Raw genomic sequence first — 14,673 nt, forward strand, 5'->3', positions numbered from 1 at the left:
GGACAGCGCAGGATAATACGCAACAGAAACAACTATTCACTCTGATACATTTCATCAGAGAGGAGATGCTTTAACCACAGAATGTGTTTTAAAAGAGAAGCTTCCTGAGTGAAGACAGTAAACTGGCCAAAATCCCCCTTTTCTCCACAATGAACCACCATCACCACCTAGTGTTCATACTGTGAATAATTACATGCCAGACAAGGAATTTGGCCACTAAAGAAAAGCATCGCTTTGGGCTATGTTTCAAGTTTCAATGCCACAGGGACCATTGATTAGGCCAATTAGCTCCTTTTTATTCACATCTTGATCGTGATCCAGTCAGGCCCCAGATGGTGTGAGGATCTGGGCAGTGATGTGGTGCGTAGAGAAGGGAAACCTCAGGGTGGGATCACAGAGTGCGTGTAGGTGTATGTAGGTGTTACAGAGCTGCCGGGCAGGTCCATACATGCTCCTGCGTCTAACAGTTTGGCTGAGGAGGAGACAATGCTTTGTCCACGCCTGTGTATATTATGGGAAGGAGGAGGAGGAACTCTCTCTCTCCGTTTGTTTTTTTGTGTCGGGGCGTTCCTCCAGGTGTGTTCTGATGCTCCCTGCAACACGTGTGGCATTAACCCCTTCTGACCACGACACTCGTCATCATACGGCTCTGAGCGGGTAGAATGACCTAATTCCTGCACGCAATCAGACAGGTGTGTTTAGACAGCTGAGCTTTTAGTAGTGCAGCTCAGGCCCCCAAAGAAATGGGAGAATGAATAGAGAGAGAGAGAGAGAGAGAGAGAGAGAGAGAGAGAGAGAGAGAGAGAGAGAGAGAGAGAGAGAGAGAGAGAGACTGGAATTGGTGCTCCCTCGCCCCAGACGTGGATAATGACGATGATGATGATGATGATGATGATGATGATGATGATGATGAAGATGATGATGATGATAATAAGAGCTGAGGTCATATTATCTCATCTTAAATGTCATCTTCTATTTTACAATTAAATGTTTGAGAGTACAGAGGGCAAATTGTTCATTGTGGAAAGCAGAGATTTGTTAAAGCGAGAGAGAACGGGCGCTGGAAAGAAGTGTGAGCCTCTCACCTGTGGAGGGAAAAGGATGAGGTCATTGTCTGTTCTTATCGCAGTGACTCATACCTGATCACCCCAATCTCACCCCCACCCTATCACCCCTCGCCCGCCACCTTCATCCATCAGACCCCTGCCCTTCCTCACGCACATTGTTCATTAAACCCAAATTACGTTTACAGTTATTTCTTCGTCTTATTAGCCATGATGTCACCCCCACCGCCGGCCACTGTTAATCATCACATGAATAATGGAGTGACGATGTGTGATTTGTTGCGAGGGAGGGAAGAGGAAGTGCGGGTGTAGGAGTGAGAGATTCAGACAGAGGATAAGGAGAGCTGGGATAGTGTTTCAGAACGAGGGAGATAATGCTGCTGAAATATAACATATAGCGTTTCACTGTGACACTGTTTTCATTGTCATCTACCCCCTCCCCCCCATCAGTTATTACAAGATATATCAGATGGTTATCTGAGCTTTTCCTCTCTCACACTTGGTCCCGGTGACGGTCAAGATTACAGTTAAACCCCCCCGGTCCAATTAACATGGCTTCATTCCGTGTGGAGCTGCAGGCTGAGCGGCTCTGATGGCAGCGTGTTGAGCCATCTCTCGCCAGGACGTCTAGAGGAAACAAACAACAGCAGAGGAGGCGGGGCAGGAGAGCATGTGCCGGGGCAGGAGGACTACAGCGCAGGGGGTGAAGCTATTCACGCATCGACCACCTGTTCGCACCTCCCATCCAAAGGTGCAATGTCACTTTGGGTAGCGTTGGCATCCATCATAGGTTGTTGTGACGTGTATGTAAGATATATTGTTTTATTTTTTATGATTTAATATGACACTGTTGATGAAGGGGCAGGACATGATGATAATCTTGCTTCTTCCTGCTCCTTCTCCAACACATCCATTGTTTAGTTTTTTTCTGACAGAGATTGTTTCATTTATGTTTTATGTTTGGTGAAAGAAAGGAAGAAAGAAAGAAAGAAAGAAAGAAAGAAAGAAAGAAAGAAAGAAAGAAAGAAAGAAAGAAAGAAAGAAAGAAAGAAAGAAAGAAAGAAAGAAAGAAAGAAAGAAAGAAAGAAAGAAAGAAAGAAAGAAAGAAAGAAAGAAAGAAAGAAAGAAAGAAAGAAAGAAAGAAAGAAAGAAAGAAAGAGGTTATGGTAAAGCACATGATTAGGTGGTTAGATGGTTTAGGATATGTATAGCCATGTAGCATATAAATACACCATAATATGTTGGGGGTGGGGATGTGGGATTCGCTGGTTTTCCTCGTGATGGCGGGGGCACCGGGACCGGGGGAGATGGGGTGGCGCGCGGGCTGTTTTGTGTTTTTCCTTCGGTCATGGCATGCTTTATCGGGGGGTGCGTGGGGATGTGGTAGGGATTGATGTGTGGGGTGTTTTGGGGGGAATGACTGTTCCGGGGGGGTTCACATGCCTTCGAGCGACATTGTAGGGTACTTTTGTACTTATTTTATGCTATTATTAAGTCTGCACGTTTACATTGCACTACTTTTATTGTCTTTTATACCTATTCTTATGTCTGCAATTTATGCATTGTTTTTTCATTCTGTCAATCTGTGTGCTGATTTTATGCCTATGTTCATTTTAGACTATATAGATAGTTATTCATATTTATTATTGTTATATTGTAGAAATGTGTGCATTGAAATGTCTGTAAAGTCCCCACAACATTGAAAATGAGGGTGACCTCAATTGTCTTTTCGAGTATAAATAAAGGTTGATAATGATGTACAATAAATCATGATTCAGGTGATGTGAATCTTACACATATATCTCTTGGTATTAAGTTAACAACAGAACTCATAATGTATATGTTGGTGCTCATCTTTATTTCCATATATTATGCACAATGGTTCAGTAAATATCAATCCACTTCACACCTACAGATCATAACGTTGAGTAGGAAGATAACGTTATAGTACATGTTGATATACTGTAGTGTTTTGGAGCTCTGTGATCATGTCGTGAAGTGTTTCCACCTTTTATCTGCGCTCCAGGTGGGATGCCAAGCATGTTTGATAACAAGAGCCACATTTAGCTCTAAGCTCAATTCTCAAGTGTCAGAGAATTTCTTTCGCTACACTCTGCTCCCCCTCCTCCACACACACACACACACACACACAACCCCAACCCTCCCTCTTCTGTATGTACGTATCTGTACGAGACAATAGCCGAATGACTGTCATATTTGGCGACAGTGACACTCCTATCTCTATCTGGCAGGATAATGGAGGATGATCCAGAACAAATCTCAGGGTGAAAATGTGCCCAGAGGAATGTGAAGGCATATGGCCTCACAGCTGACATGGAGAATTGCTTGCTGGAAGACATTACGATCTCTCCGTCCGTTCGCCCTCCTCTCTCTCTCCAACCCCCCCCCCCCCCCTCTCTCTGGCCTGGCTAGTAATCATCCCCTCAGGATACCTCTGCCCCTCCCACCTGCTTCCTGCTCCCTGCAGACGGCTGACAGACGGCTAGATTCCTTGTTTGTCCTCAGCTCCCCTGTTTGCAGACTGTAGACTGTATGAGTCATGTCTATTGAAGAGACGCGGTTGAATAGGGATAGAGGAGATATTGTATGACTGGAGGAATACTTCACGTGGTGTATGTGTATGTGGTATCTATGTCCCCCAGCGTGGCCAGGTGAGTCCTCTAAAGCAGGGGTTCTCAAAGTGGGGTACGGGGACCTCCAGGGGTCCTCGAGGAGGTTCCAGGGAGTTTCCAGCAAATTGGAGAATAGTTTAATTTCACTAATATGTTCTTCACTAAAAGTTAGTACAGATATATATACACGAGTGACAATACTGCTCTCTCCTCTGTTACCCTACCTCTCCACCTACAATATAGTTCTGGATTAAATCATATGTAACAACAAATATCTTCCCAGACGGAGGTCCCTGGGACAACATGTTACCTAATGGGGGTCCTTGGCCAGTTACATATCAATTTGGGGGTCTTTGACATGAAAAAGGCAGGTTATGGATCCTGACCCAAAATGGGTGATGGACCTGTGTCTGGTAGGACTGGGCTCCTAGCCCCGCCCCTACCTGATCAGAATATCAGTATTTTTATTTAACCTTTATTTCACCAGGTAAGAAGCTTGAGCTCAAAGAGCTCCTTTTCGAGCAACACCTGACACAAAACAACAACAAACAACCATACTGCTTGACCTGACTCCTAGAACCCACCTCACCCCTGCCCACTTTGACAACCTAGGATGGCTTAGAGTAGACGACAGAGTACAGCAACTTGCAATGGGCCTGGTCTACAAGATACACTACGCGACCAAGGTACCCATGTACATGTCAAAATACTTCCCAAAGGTCAGTGAATACCACGATCACAACACCAGAGGGAGCTCCACAAATCATGTAAAACCCAGATTCGGCTCAAACAGGGACTAAACACGTTTCGCAATTATGCCACATCAATGTGGAACGCCCTACCTAAAGCTGTAAAGGAATGTGAATCACCCACTTTCAAAAACACTCTCAAAAACACCTACGTGAGACTGCAATTCGAAACTGGCCCCTACAAATGTCCTAACCTAGTTGTACAGTAAATGACCAAGTAAGGCTTTGTCAGTATTCCAATGTACAGTGTAAAATGTGTGTGTGTCCCCTACCCTACCCAATGTACAGTTTCTACGCCAAATGTATATACACTCTTTTTCTGGACACTTTTGTATCACAAACAGTACTGTATTTGCAAATCTGATATGTCATAAATGTATAGATGTAGCAGTACTGTCTATCTGTATGTCATGTATGTCATATATGTTATGATTAATTGAAAATGGGGGACCCTGATGTAAACAAGACGAAAGTCTTTCTCTGGTCTGCATCCCCTTAACAATTGTATGTATTGAGCTGTACTGTACTGTACCCATTCTGCAATCTGTTAATAAACTTTTCAATCAATCAATCAGGACAGTAAATTAACATAGACAAAGGACAAAAAGATAAAGATAAAAATAGCAAGGAGCAGCCTGGGAGAGCAAATGATTAACCTGAGAAGCATTTGCACACTCCCATATCGGTCATTAAAAGGTCAGTAATTAGTGTTTTAAAACTGTGCAATGTAATAAAAGCCTTAAGAGATTTTTGTCCATTCCATATTTAGAGTATATGTCTAAATATGACTGTGTTCCAAGGGGGAGACTAATATACTCAGTTCTGGCCCCCATGCTGGAACAGTTTAAGGCGTCCCGAAGGAAAGCGCTCACGTCTTGCCCCCTCTGATCTCATCTGGTATTTTGTGCTTCTTGTGTTGATTAAAATCGATGTTCATTTTGCAAGGCAAAAAAAAGGAAGCCAAATTGAAATTGGGGCCAGAAGTGGGAAGAAAGGAGGGGGAAAAGTTACGATGCGGGAGCAAGAGGACGAGAGGTGAAGTGAAATATTGTATAAGTCCAAATTGGGTTCCATGGGGCGCGGCGAGTCACGGGACGGCAAAGAAGAGAGACGATCGAAACGGCAATTAACCAAGCGGGAAGGAGGTGACAGACATTAATAACATCCATAGAGCCCAAGTCAAGATTTACACTCACACAGTCGGGTGGGGGGGGCGGGGTGGGGGAGAGGACCCTCCTGCAAAGCTCATCACTTTTTCTTTCCCCTCAAACTTACCCTTCAACCGACCTACACTCCATTTCCTAAATGTGAAATTCAATACAACTTAATTATACATCACGCAATATGTATTACCATTCTGTTTTGGACGCAATGAGCATCAGCAAAACTGTTCTATTGGCTGTGGAGTGGATGGGAGATACGGCCAAAATATCACATTGCAATATTTCTCTTCGTTTTGATAGTATAATGGTATTGATCGTATTTAGTTTTCCAGTACGAATTCCAATGTGATGTGATTTTTACGTCATTATATTGTAATACAATTGCCACTGTGCTATTTCATTCAAATAGTCTATTTTCTGGGGGCGTGGCTAGGCGAGCAATGGAGTAACCCGCTTTTTGTTCTCGCTCCCGTCGAACCTCTACTTTTTGTTATTTTATCTTAATTTAATAAGCTTACGGATTTACAAAACTTAGTGAATCTTACTCAGGGTACATTTGTTCAAACCGTTGGTCATTTTTTACACGGACAGATGGCATCAAGCCTACGCAAACACGGATTCGTCCCGATTACAAGTAGGCCTGAAAAAGCCTCAAATTCCATTTCTGGGCCACCACCGACCACACCGTCAAAGATGTCCGGCGTGGATACCACAGCCTTAAAGGCGGAGATTCTCCTCGTGCTGAAATCCGAACTCGCAGAGATAATACAATCGGAATTGAAAGGTGCACTTTCCAAAGAGTTCGACCTTATCAGAAATGATTTGAAAGCGATGAAGGAGGAAATGCGAAGCTGTGTAGCGACACTGCGTGTGGACATGAACAAAATGGAGGTTAAAGACGTGGAGGGTGGTCTCTCGAAGGTGGTCGGACGAGGTGGTAACGCTACAAGCCACAGTCGAAGACTTAAAGACGGAGGTGACCGGTCTCAGGGGAAAGTGTGATGACATGGAAGGAAGAATGAGGAGGTGTAACGTGAGGATACTCGGAGTGGCTGAGACGGATGGCTCAAGTTACACTGCGTCGGTCTCAAGGCTACTGAAAGGCGTGCTGCAAATGGATGATGAAGTGCTGGTAGACCGCTCGCACAGAACACTGGGGCCGAAGAGGACAGACGGGAAGCCCTGTGCTATTGTGGCTAAACTCCACTATTACCAGGACTGTGTCGAGGTGTTGAGACGGGCGCGCGCTCAGGCTCCATTACAGGTCAACGGAATGTCTATTGCAATCTTCCCCGACTATGCCACGGGCGTCACAAAGGCCAGGGCTGCGCTTACGGAGGTGAGGAAGCTATTACGCGGCCTCTTCCAATTTATTTTATTCTATATCACCCAATCAGGCACCCTTTTTTGTGTTTAACGGGGCATGTTGGTTGCCCTTGCTCGGGAGTAAGATGTTCTGCATTATTTCAGGGCCTGCTTGATGTGAGGTTGTTAATGTTAATATATTATTGTTATGCTTACCGTTTACCGCTGCCACCTATATTACCCTACCTGGTTGGGTGTATCCCACTGGACAGCTGAAGACCTTATATAATACCAAGATCTGAGTAAAGACTTTTTACTCTTACTTTTCTTTACTTTCTCTTTATTATTTTCTTTTACCTAAGGGGCTCAATGGGGGCCTGAGCGGCTGGCTCCATAGGTAGAACACCTCCAACACAAGCACATTATGTGTGGATTCGTTTCTGAAGGGTATTTTGGGCACCTTGTTTTTTATAGGTGTCGGGGGGGGGGGGGGGGGGGGTACCGGACTTGTACATTCAACATGCTTAACTGATCAGACGTCTGTTTTGCTTTTCACCTGCAGTTGTGCTGAGCTTTCTCTAGGTTCCAGATGCATGGCCTCTCTCATCTACTATGATCGACACGGGTGATACCATGGGGCTGGAAGGGTGCTCTGTCAATTTCGTGAGTTGAAATGTTAAATCACTCAACCACCCAGTAAAGCGTAAGAAGGTACTTACACATTTAAAACAACTCAATGCAGACATAGCGTTTTTACAGGAGACGCATTTAAAAACTGCGGCCCATGCTCGACTGGGGGGAGGGTGGGTGGGACAGATGTATCACTCCAACTTCCACACAAAGGCCAGAGGAGCAGCCATTTTGATAGATAAAAACACGCCATTTACTATGTCAAGTGTAGAGGCCGACCCTGCAGGGCGCTATATTATAGTGGTGGGGAAACTGCATTCATTTCCGGTCATTTTGGCTAATATCTACGCACCAAACTGGGACAACCCTTCGTTCTTCACCAGCCTTTTTTCTCGCCTACCAGATATGACCTCGCACCATCTCATCCTTGGCGGCGACATGAATTGTGCACTCTCCCCGGTGCTGGACCGTAGCTCGCCCAGGAAGGCCCCCCAGTCCAGCTCGGCCCGCGCAATCCGGCGCTTTCTTAAATCATATGGGGTAGCTGACGTGTGGCGGTTTCGTAATCCTACATCCAGAGGATACTCCTTTTTCTCCCCGGTCCATAATACCTTCTCGCGCATAGATAACTTCCTCCTGGATAAGAGACTCCTTCCCCTCGTAACCAAATGCGAATACGGAGCGATAGTTATCTCAGACCATGGCCCCTTAGTTATGAAAATGGGTATCCCGAATACACGGCTCGGCCACCGCCAGTGGAGACTCAACCCGTTGCTCCTGTCGGAGGAAGCCTTCACAAGCTTCATCACCTCGGAAATTACATTATTTCTCGACATTAATAAGACTCCGGGAATGTCTTCTTTAACCATTTGGGAATCACTGAAGGCGTACTTAAGGGGACAGGTGATTTCATATTGCGCCAACCAAAATAAGATAAACACGGCATGCCTTAAGCAACTGATGGACGAGATTTTGGAGCTAGATAGACTACATAGCCACTCGCCATCAACCGACACGTTGAAAAAACATATATCGCTGCGAACTGAGTTTGACCTCCTGTCAACGCGACAGGCTGAGTACCTCATTACTAAAACGCGACAGGGGTACTATGAACATGGGGAGAAGGCCGGACGGATACTTGCCCATCAGCTGCGACAAAGAACTGCCAACCAGTCCATCCCCACTATCAACGACGAGCGGGGCTCAAAAGCCACTGACAACCTTAAAATTAATAAAAGCTTTAAAACTTTCTACCAATCGTTATACACCTCGGACTCGCAAGTGGGGCCCTCCATGCTAGACGATTTCTATAGGACCCTCCGCGTCCCGACAGTCGACCCAGAGAGGGCCGCAGATCTGGAGGAGGAACTTACGGTTGCGGAGATTACGTCAGCGATTATATCTATGCAGAGTGGCAAGTCCCCGGGGCCAGACGGTTACCCTACAGACTTCTACAAAGAATTCTCAACCCAACTGTCCCCACTGCTGCTAGCCGTATTCGACGAATCATTCTCAACAAATTCTCTTCCTCCGACCATGTGCCAAACGGTTATCTCCTTAATCCTTAAGAAAGACAAGAACCCCCTGGAATGCGGCTCGTTCCGTCCAATTTCCCTCCTTAACGCCGATGTCAAGGTTCTCGCTAAGGTTCTGGCCTGTCGTCTGGAGGGGGTTCTCCCCTCAATTATCTCGCCGGACCAAACAGGCTTCATCAAGAATCGGTACTCTTTCTTTAATATCAGACGCCTCCTAAATATCCTGTATAGCCCCTCTCCACCCGGAACACCTGAGGTGGTCCTCTCCCTTGATGCGGAAAAAGCGTTTGATCGGGTGGAGTGGGACTATCTTTTCCACGCTCTGGAGAGGTTTGGGTTTGGCCCTAAGCTCATAGCTTGGATTAAAATTCTATATACGTCTCCGATGGCTGCCGTTCGCACCAACAACAATCTATCCACCTACTTTGAACTCCATAGGGATACGAGACAGGGATGTCCTTTATCTCCACTCCTTTTCACGATCGCAATGGAGCCCCTTGCGCTGGCTCTGAGGCAGAACACTGATATCAAAGGGATCATGCGCACGGGCTCGGAGCATAAATTCTCGCTCTACGCGGACGACATGTTGTTGTACATATCACAACCCCAAACAAGTCTTCCTCGGTTGATGACCCTACTTGCGGACTTCGGCAAAATATCCGGATACAAAATCAACATTAAAAAAAGCGAACTGATGCCCGTCGGCACCTCGGTGGATCGGATACCTCTGAGCACATTCCCGTTTAAAATTAGCCCTAAAAAGTTCAAGTACCTCGGTATATGGATCACGCATGAACATAAGGACCTATATATGGCTAACTATCAACCTTTACTGTCTAACCTGGCGAGAGATATTGAACATTGGGACCCCCTGTCGCTATCCCTGGGTGGGAGAATCAACACAATAAAGATGAATGTATTGCCGAAATGTCTATATGTATTTCAGAGTCTTCCAGTCTTTCTGATCAAAACATTCTTCTCCAAGATAAACAACGAGATATCTTCCTTTATCTGGAACAAAAAACCTCCCCGGATCAAAAGATCTATGCTGCAGAGACCCAGCGTAATGGGTTGGATGGCGCTTACAAACTTTATTTACTACTACTGGGCAGCAAACATAAGATCGTTATTATACTGGGTAAGGGGGGAGGACACAGCCCCCTGGTGGACAGTACTGGAGAGTGCGTCGGTTAAATCCACCTCCCTATCTGCCTTGTTATGTGCTAAGCTCCGGTTCACACAGCCCATATCTAGCTTTACCTCGAACCCAGTTGTCATCCACTCGATAAAAGTGTGGAACCAATTTAGAAGAACCTTCTCCCTTAGGGAACTATCACTGGCTGCTCCGATCACAAGAAATCACATGTTTGTCCCATCAACGATGGATAAGGCCTTTGACGGTTGGGTTGGGAGTGGAGTGATTACGCTGTCTGACCTCTATATAGACGGCAACTTTGCCTCCTTTGATCAGCTAGTACAGAAATACAAGATCCCTAGGTCACACTTCTATAGATACTTGCAACTCCGGAGCTTCGTAACTTCGAACTCGGACTGCTACCCAGAGTGTCCTCCGGCCTCCCTTTTAGACTCAATCTTGAACTGTAAACTGATCCAGAAACAGGTTATAAGCAGAATTTATGAACTACTTAATAGAAGCAACTCGACACCTTTAGACCTCCTCAGGGGCAGATGGGAGACTGACTTAGGTGAACCAATCACAGAGGTCACATGGGACAAGATAATACAGGGGATTTTCTCCTCTTCCATTTGCCTTAAACATGCAGTTATCCAATTTAAAATTGTACACCGACTGCATTGGTCTAAAGACAGGCTCTCTAAGATATATCCCGACATAGACCTATGTGACCGCTGTAGACAGGCTCCAGCCACTCTGCTCCACATGTTCTGGACGTGCCCAAAGTTGCACACCTACTGGCAGACCATCTTTGACACCTTCTCTAAGATATTTGGAAAGGAAGTGGAGCCATCACCATATATTGCATTATTCGGAGTGGCCCCAGCGGACATCCACTTTAGATGGTGGGAATCTAGAATGCTGGCCTTCTGCTCACTTTTGGCCAGAAGGCTGATACTGTTCAAATGGTAGGACCCGGGTTCACCTGTCTACGGCCACTGGATGAGAGAGGTCATGTATCATATTAAACTGGAGAAGATCAGGTATACTATCAGCGGTTGTACCGAAAAATTCCACAATATTTGGGATCCTTTCCTGACTTTCTTTGAGGGTATGGAAGCAGATAATGTGACGGAGGCGATCTGACTGGCTTCCCTGGTCTCTCAGCTTGTTACTGTTTATTTTTCCTATTATGTTCTTACTTTTCTTCTTCTCTATCTGCAGAATGCAAGAGATATGTGACTGCTGTCGGGTGATTAAAAGCTAAAAGGAAAAACAATGATTAATAAACGATCTAAGATATTGTAGAATGATTTTGTCTGGTATAGGGGTGGGGGGAGGGAGGGAGGGAGGGCTTATTTTCTTTTTATTTTCTTTTGGCCCATGTGGGATTGCCTGTAAAAACAAAATTTCAAATAAAAAAGCCTTGATACATTTTTTTTTTCTATTTTCTTTTACTTTTTTAGTACTTCTGGATTCAATCGTTTTCTTTTATTATTAAATATGTACATATCGTGGATGACTGTATAGTAAAAGTCCATACTTTTGCATGGATCCATGATGGTATACTGTACCTTCATATTTGGCGTACCTCCCAGCCCTAGGTTACTACAGGTCACATTTCAGTGGATCCATCTCTGCACATCTGGGTTTATACTGCGTTCTATAGCAGTGAACCTGGGTGCCACTGCCAGTTAGTGGCCGGTTTACCTGTCTGTCATTTCCTGCCCATTCCAGCAGAGGGAGTGATTGGCTGGAACAGGCTCACGGCTACACAGCGCCTCCCCTAGGCTGCTGTAGAAGGAGCTGAAGCCCCTCAAGCTGGATATGAACTCCCTGAGGGGGGGGGGAGAGAGAGAGAGAGAGAGAGAGAGAGAGAGAGAGAGAGAGAGAGAGAGAGAGAGAGAGAGAGAGAGACTTTAATTATGGTAATCTGGATACTTACACTGGTCAGCAGAGAGAAAGCGGGAAAGAAGAGGAAGACAAATTGGCCAATTAAGCATTGTGATACAGAGAGAGAGAGAGAGAGAGAGAGAGAGAGAGAGCGAGAGAGAGAGAGAGAGAGAGAGAGAGAGAGAGAGAGAGAGAGAGAGAGAGAGAGAGAGAGAGAGGGGGGGGGGGGGGTAGCAGAGTAAAGCATCAGCACTGAGAGAGATAGAATGAGAGGAGGAATTAAGCTCTATAAAGGGTAACGCCAGTAGATGAGATCCCCAGCACAGGGGAGAAATCAGCTGTACGAAGTGTGTCTCTGTTCCTAATTGACATTAATCTGGCCTGGCTGCTGCTACAGTCAGTGGCCCCGCTGGTCATCACTGGACTGTGGGTGAGCTTGTTACTGCTTAGCGGTGTCACAGGCGGCCACACCGGATGAGGGCTCAGTGTCACACTGAGACAGGGGGAGTTCTGTCCACCATGTCGAGTAAAATATTATCTGTCTGTTCAGTTCAGTTCAGTTCAGTTTAGTTCAGTGCTGTCTGAGTGCGTGACTCCGTGAGTGTTAGGTGGTCCGGTACAAACTTTCCCCTCACCTGCGAAGGCCGAATAGCGTCTCGTCGGCGTCTAGGGGTGCGGGCTGTGTGTTGCGGGGCGCGGAGGCAGCAGGGGACAGGGTGACCGGGGAGGAGACGGAGCGAGATGCCCGTTGTGGAGACTGGCCACACATACTGCTCACCTAGAGAGGAGAGGAGAGGAGAGGAGAGGAGAGGAGAGGAGGAGAGGAGAGGAGAGGAGAGGAGAGGAGAGGAGAGGAGAGGAGAGGAGAGGAGAGGAGAGGAGAGGAGAGGAGTGGAGAACAGAGGAGAGGGGAGGAGAGGAGAGGAGAGGAGTGGAGAACAGAGGAGAGGGGAGGATAGGAGAGGAGAGGAGAGGAGAGGAGAGGAGAGGAGAGGAGAGGAGAGGAGAGGAGAGGAGAGGAGAGGAGAGGAGAGGAGAGGAGAGGAGAGGAGAGGAGAGGAGAGGAGGGGAGGGGAGAGGAGAGGAGAGAAGATCAGGGGAGAGGAGAGGAGAGGAGAGGAGAGGAGAGGAGAGGAGAGGAGAGGAGAGGAGAGGAGAGGAGAGGAGAGGAGAGGAGAGGAGAGGAGGGGAGAGGAGAGGGGAGGAGGGAGAGGAGGGGAGAGGAGGGTACATAGGAAATGAGAAACTGGCCTTGAGAAAATTCATTCTATCCCCAAGAGCCCTTACTGCACTTAAGTTTTATTGCTATGGGTTCCTGGTCTTGTCCCAGTCTATTTATTCAGGGCCTGATAGTGAAGACTCAAACATTAGGAACCTGTCGCCCTGGGCTATTGCCCTTACTCAGCTAAACCCTTCCACTTCTGGTTGTCATACGTTTTTTGGGTTTGTTTATTTTGGGAGGGGAGAAAGAGGGGGGATTTGCATAACAAACATGTCATTGTATCCTCCGCCAGCTGTTTGTGTAATCACAACCCTCCAAAAAGCGCCCGGCGTGGAAACGAGGACTCGTTCCCTTCTTCCCACAGATAAACGCCATTGTGTTTCTGCGGCGGCACAACACAACAATAATAAATAAGAGGTCCCGCTCTGTCTCTCAAAGATAATGGACCTGGACCCATTTTTTACAGGTGCAATAAAAATGCAAATGGCTGTTAATATTTAGCTTGTGGTTTAATGATTTGCTGGTGGTTTAATTTCCCCCGGGGATTGTGGCCAGGGCTTAATTCTGCCTTGTAATGCTAACTGCTAATTGTGCCCAGCTCCCTGTAAGTGAATAGGCTGGCGCCACTGCTGTGGCATACTAATGGCACCTGATAGAGCGGAGCTGGACATATCTATTTTTTTTTTTGGTCCACTTTTTCTCCTTATTTTCCATTTTTCTCCCATCCCAATTTCGTATTGCCAATTCTCCCCTCCCCTGTCTTGAACGTTGCTAGACTATGCCTCCCACTGGTCGGTTGTAGTGAGGACAGAAGCCTTGCATCACGTGTCCCCTCCGATACACAAGGAGGCAGCCTGTCGCATCTTTTCACCAGACAGCGCGGACTCTCAGTGGCGAGGAGTAACGCGTGGGAGGCTCACGCTGCCCCCGATACTTCCTGTCTCTGCTGTGCAGGCGTCACCCAACCGACCTGTAGGAGTCCAATCCACAACGTCCAATCCCCACCCATCGACTTCGACCCGCTACCTCTGCCAATTGAGATAGTATGACGACTGGCCCAAGCCGCAGGCAATGCTGACACTGGGATTCGAGACCGGATTCTCTTGCATTGGTGATGAGCGCAATCTCCGCTACGCTACCCAGCCGCCCCTGGACATCTCTATCTGACTGCAAGGGAGGACACCACACACACACACACACACACACACACACACACACACACACACACACACACACACACACACACACACACACACACACACACACACACACCTGTCCCTTCTCTTTCACAAACATTCATAAATTCGTGCCATTACTCATCTGAACATAATGTGCATGAGGCAC

The 14,673-nt window shown here is 46.6% G+C and overlaps 1 protein-coding gene across 1 annotated transcript in view; it reads right to left on the bottom strand.

Moving 5' to 3' along the window:
- The window catches only part of gpc3 (glypican 3), a gene marked incomplete at both ends in the record, with an annotated part of 307,783 nt that overhangs the window by 73,378 nt on the left and 219,732 nt on the right, over positions 1-14,673 (bottom strand). Inside the window, 2 exons of the mRNA XM_084332068.1 lie at positions 11,925-12,050; positions 12,743-12,885. Coding sequence (XP_084188194.1) covers positions 11,925-12,050; positions 12,743-12,885 — 269 coding nt within the window. The remainder of the gene's footprint in view (positions 1-11,924; positions 12,051-12,742; positions 12,886-14,673) is intronic.

This window comes from Notolepis coatsorum (assembly GCF_963971535.1).
Source record: "Notolepis coatsorum genome assembly, chromosome: 16".
NCBI lineage: Eukaryota > Metazoa > Chordata > Actinopteri > Aulopiformes > Paralepididae > Notolepis > Notolepis coatsorum.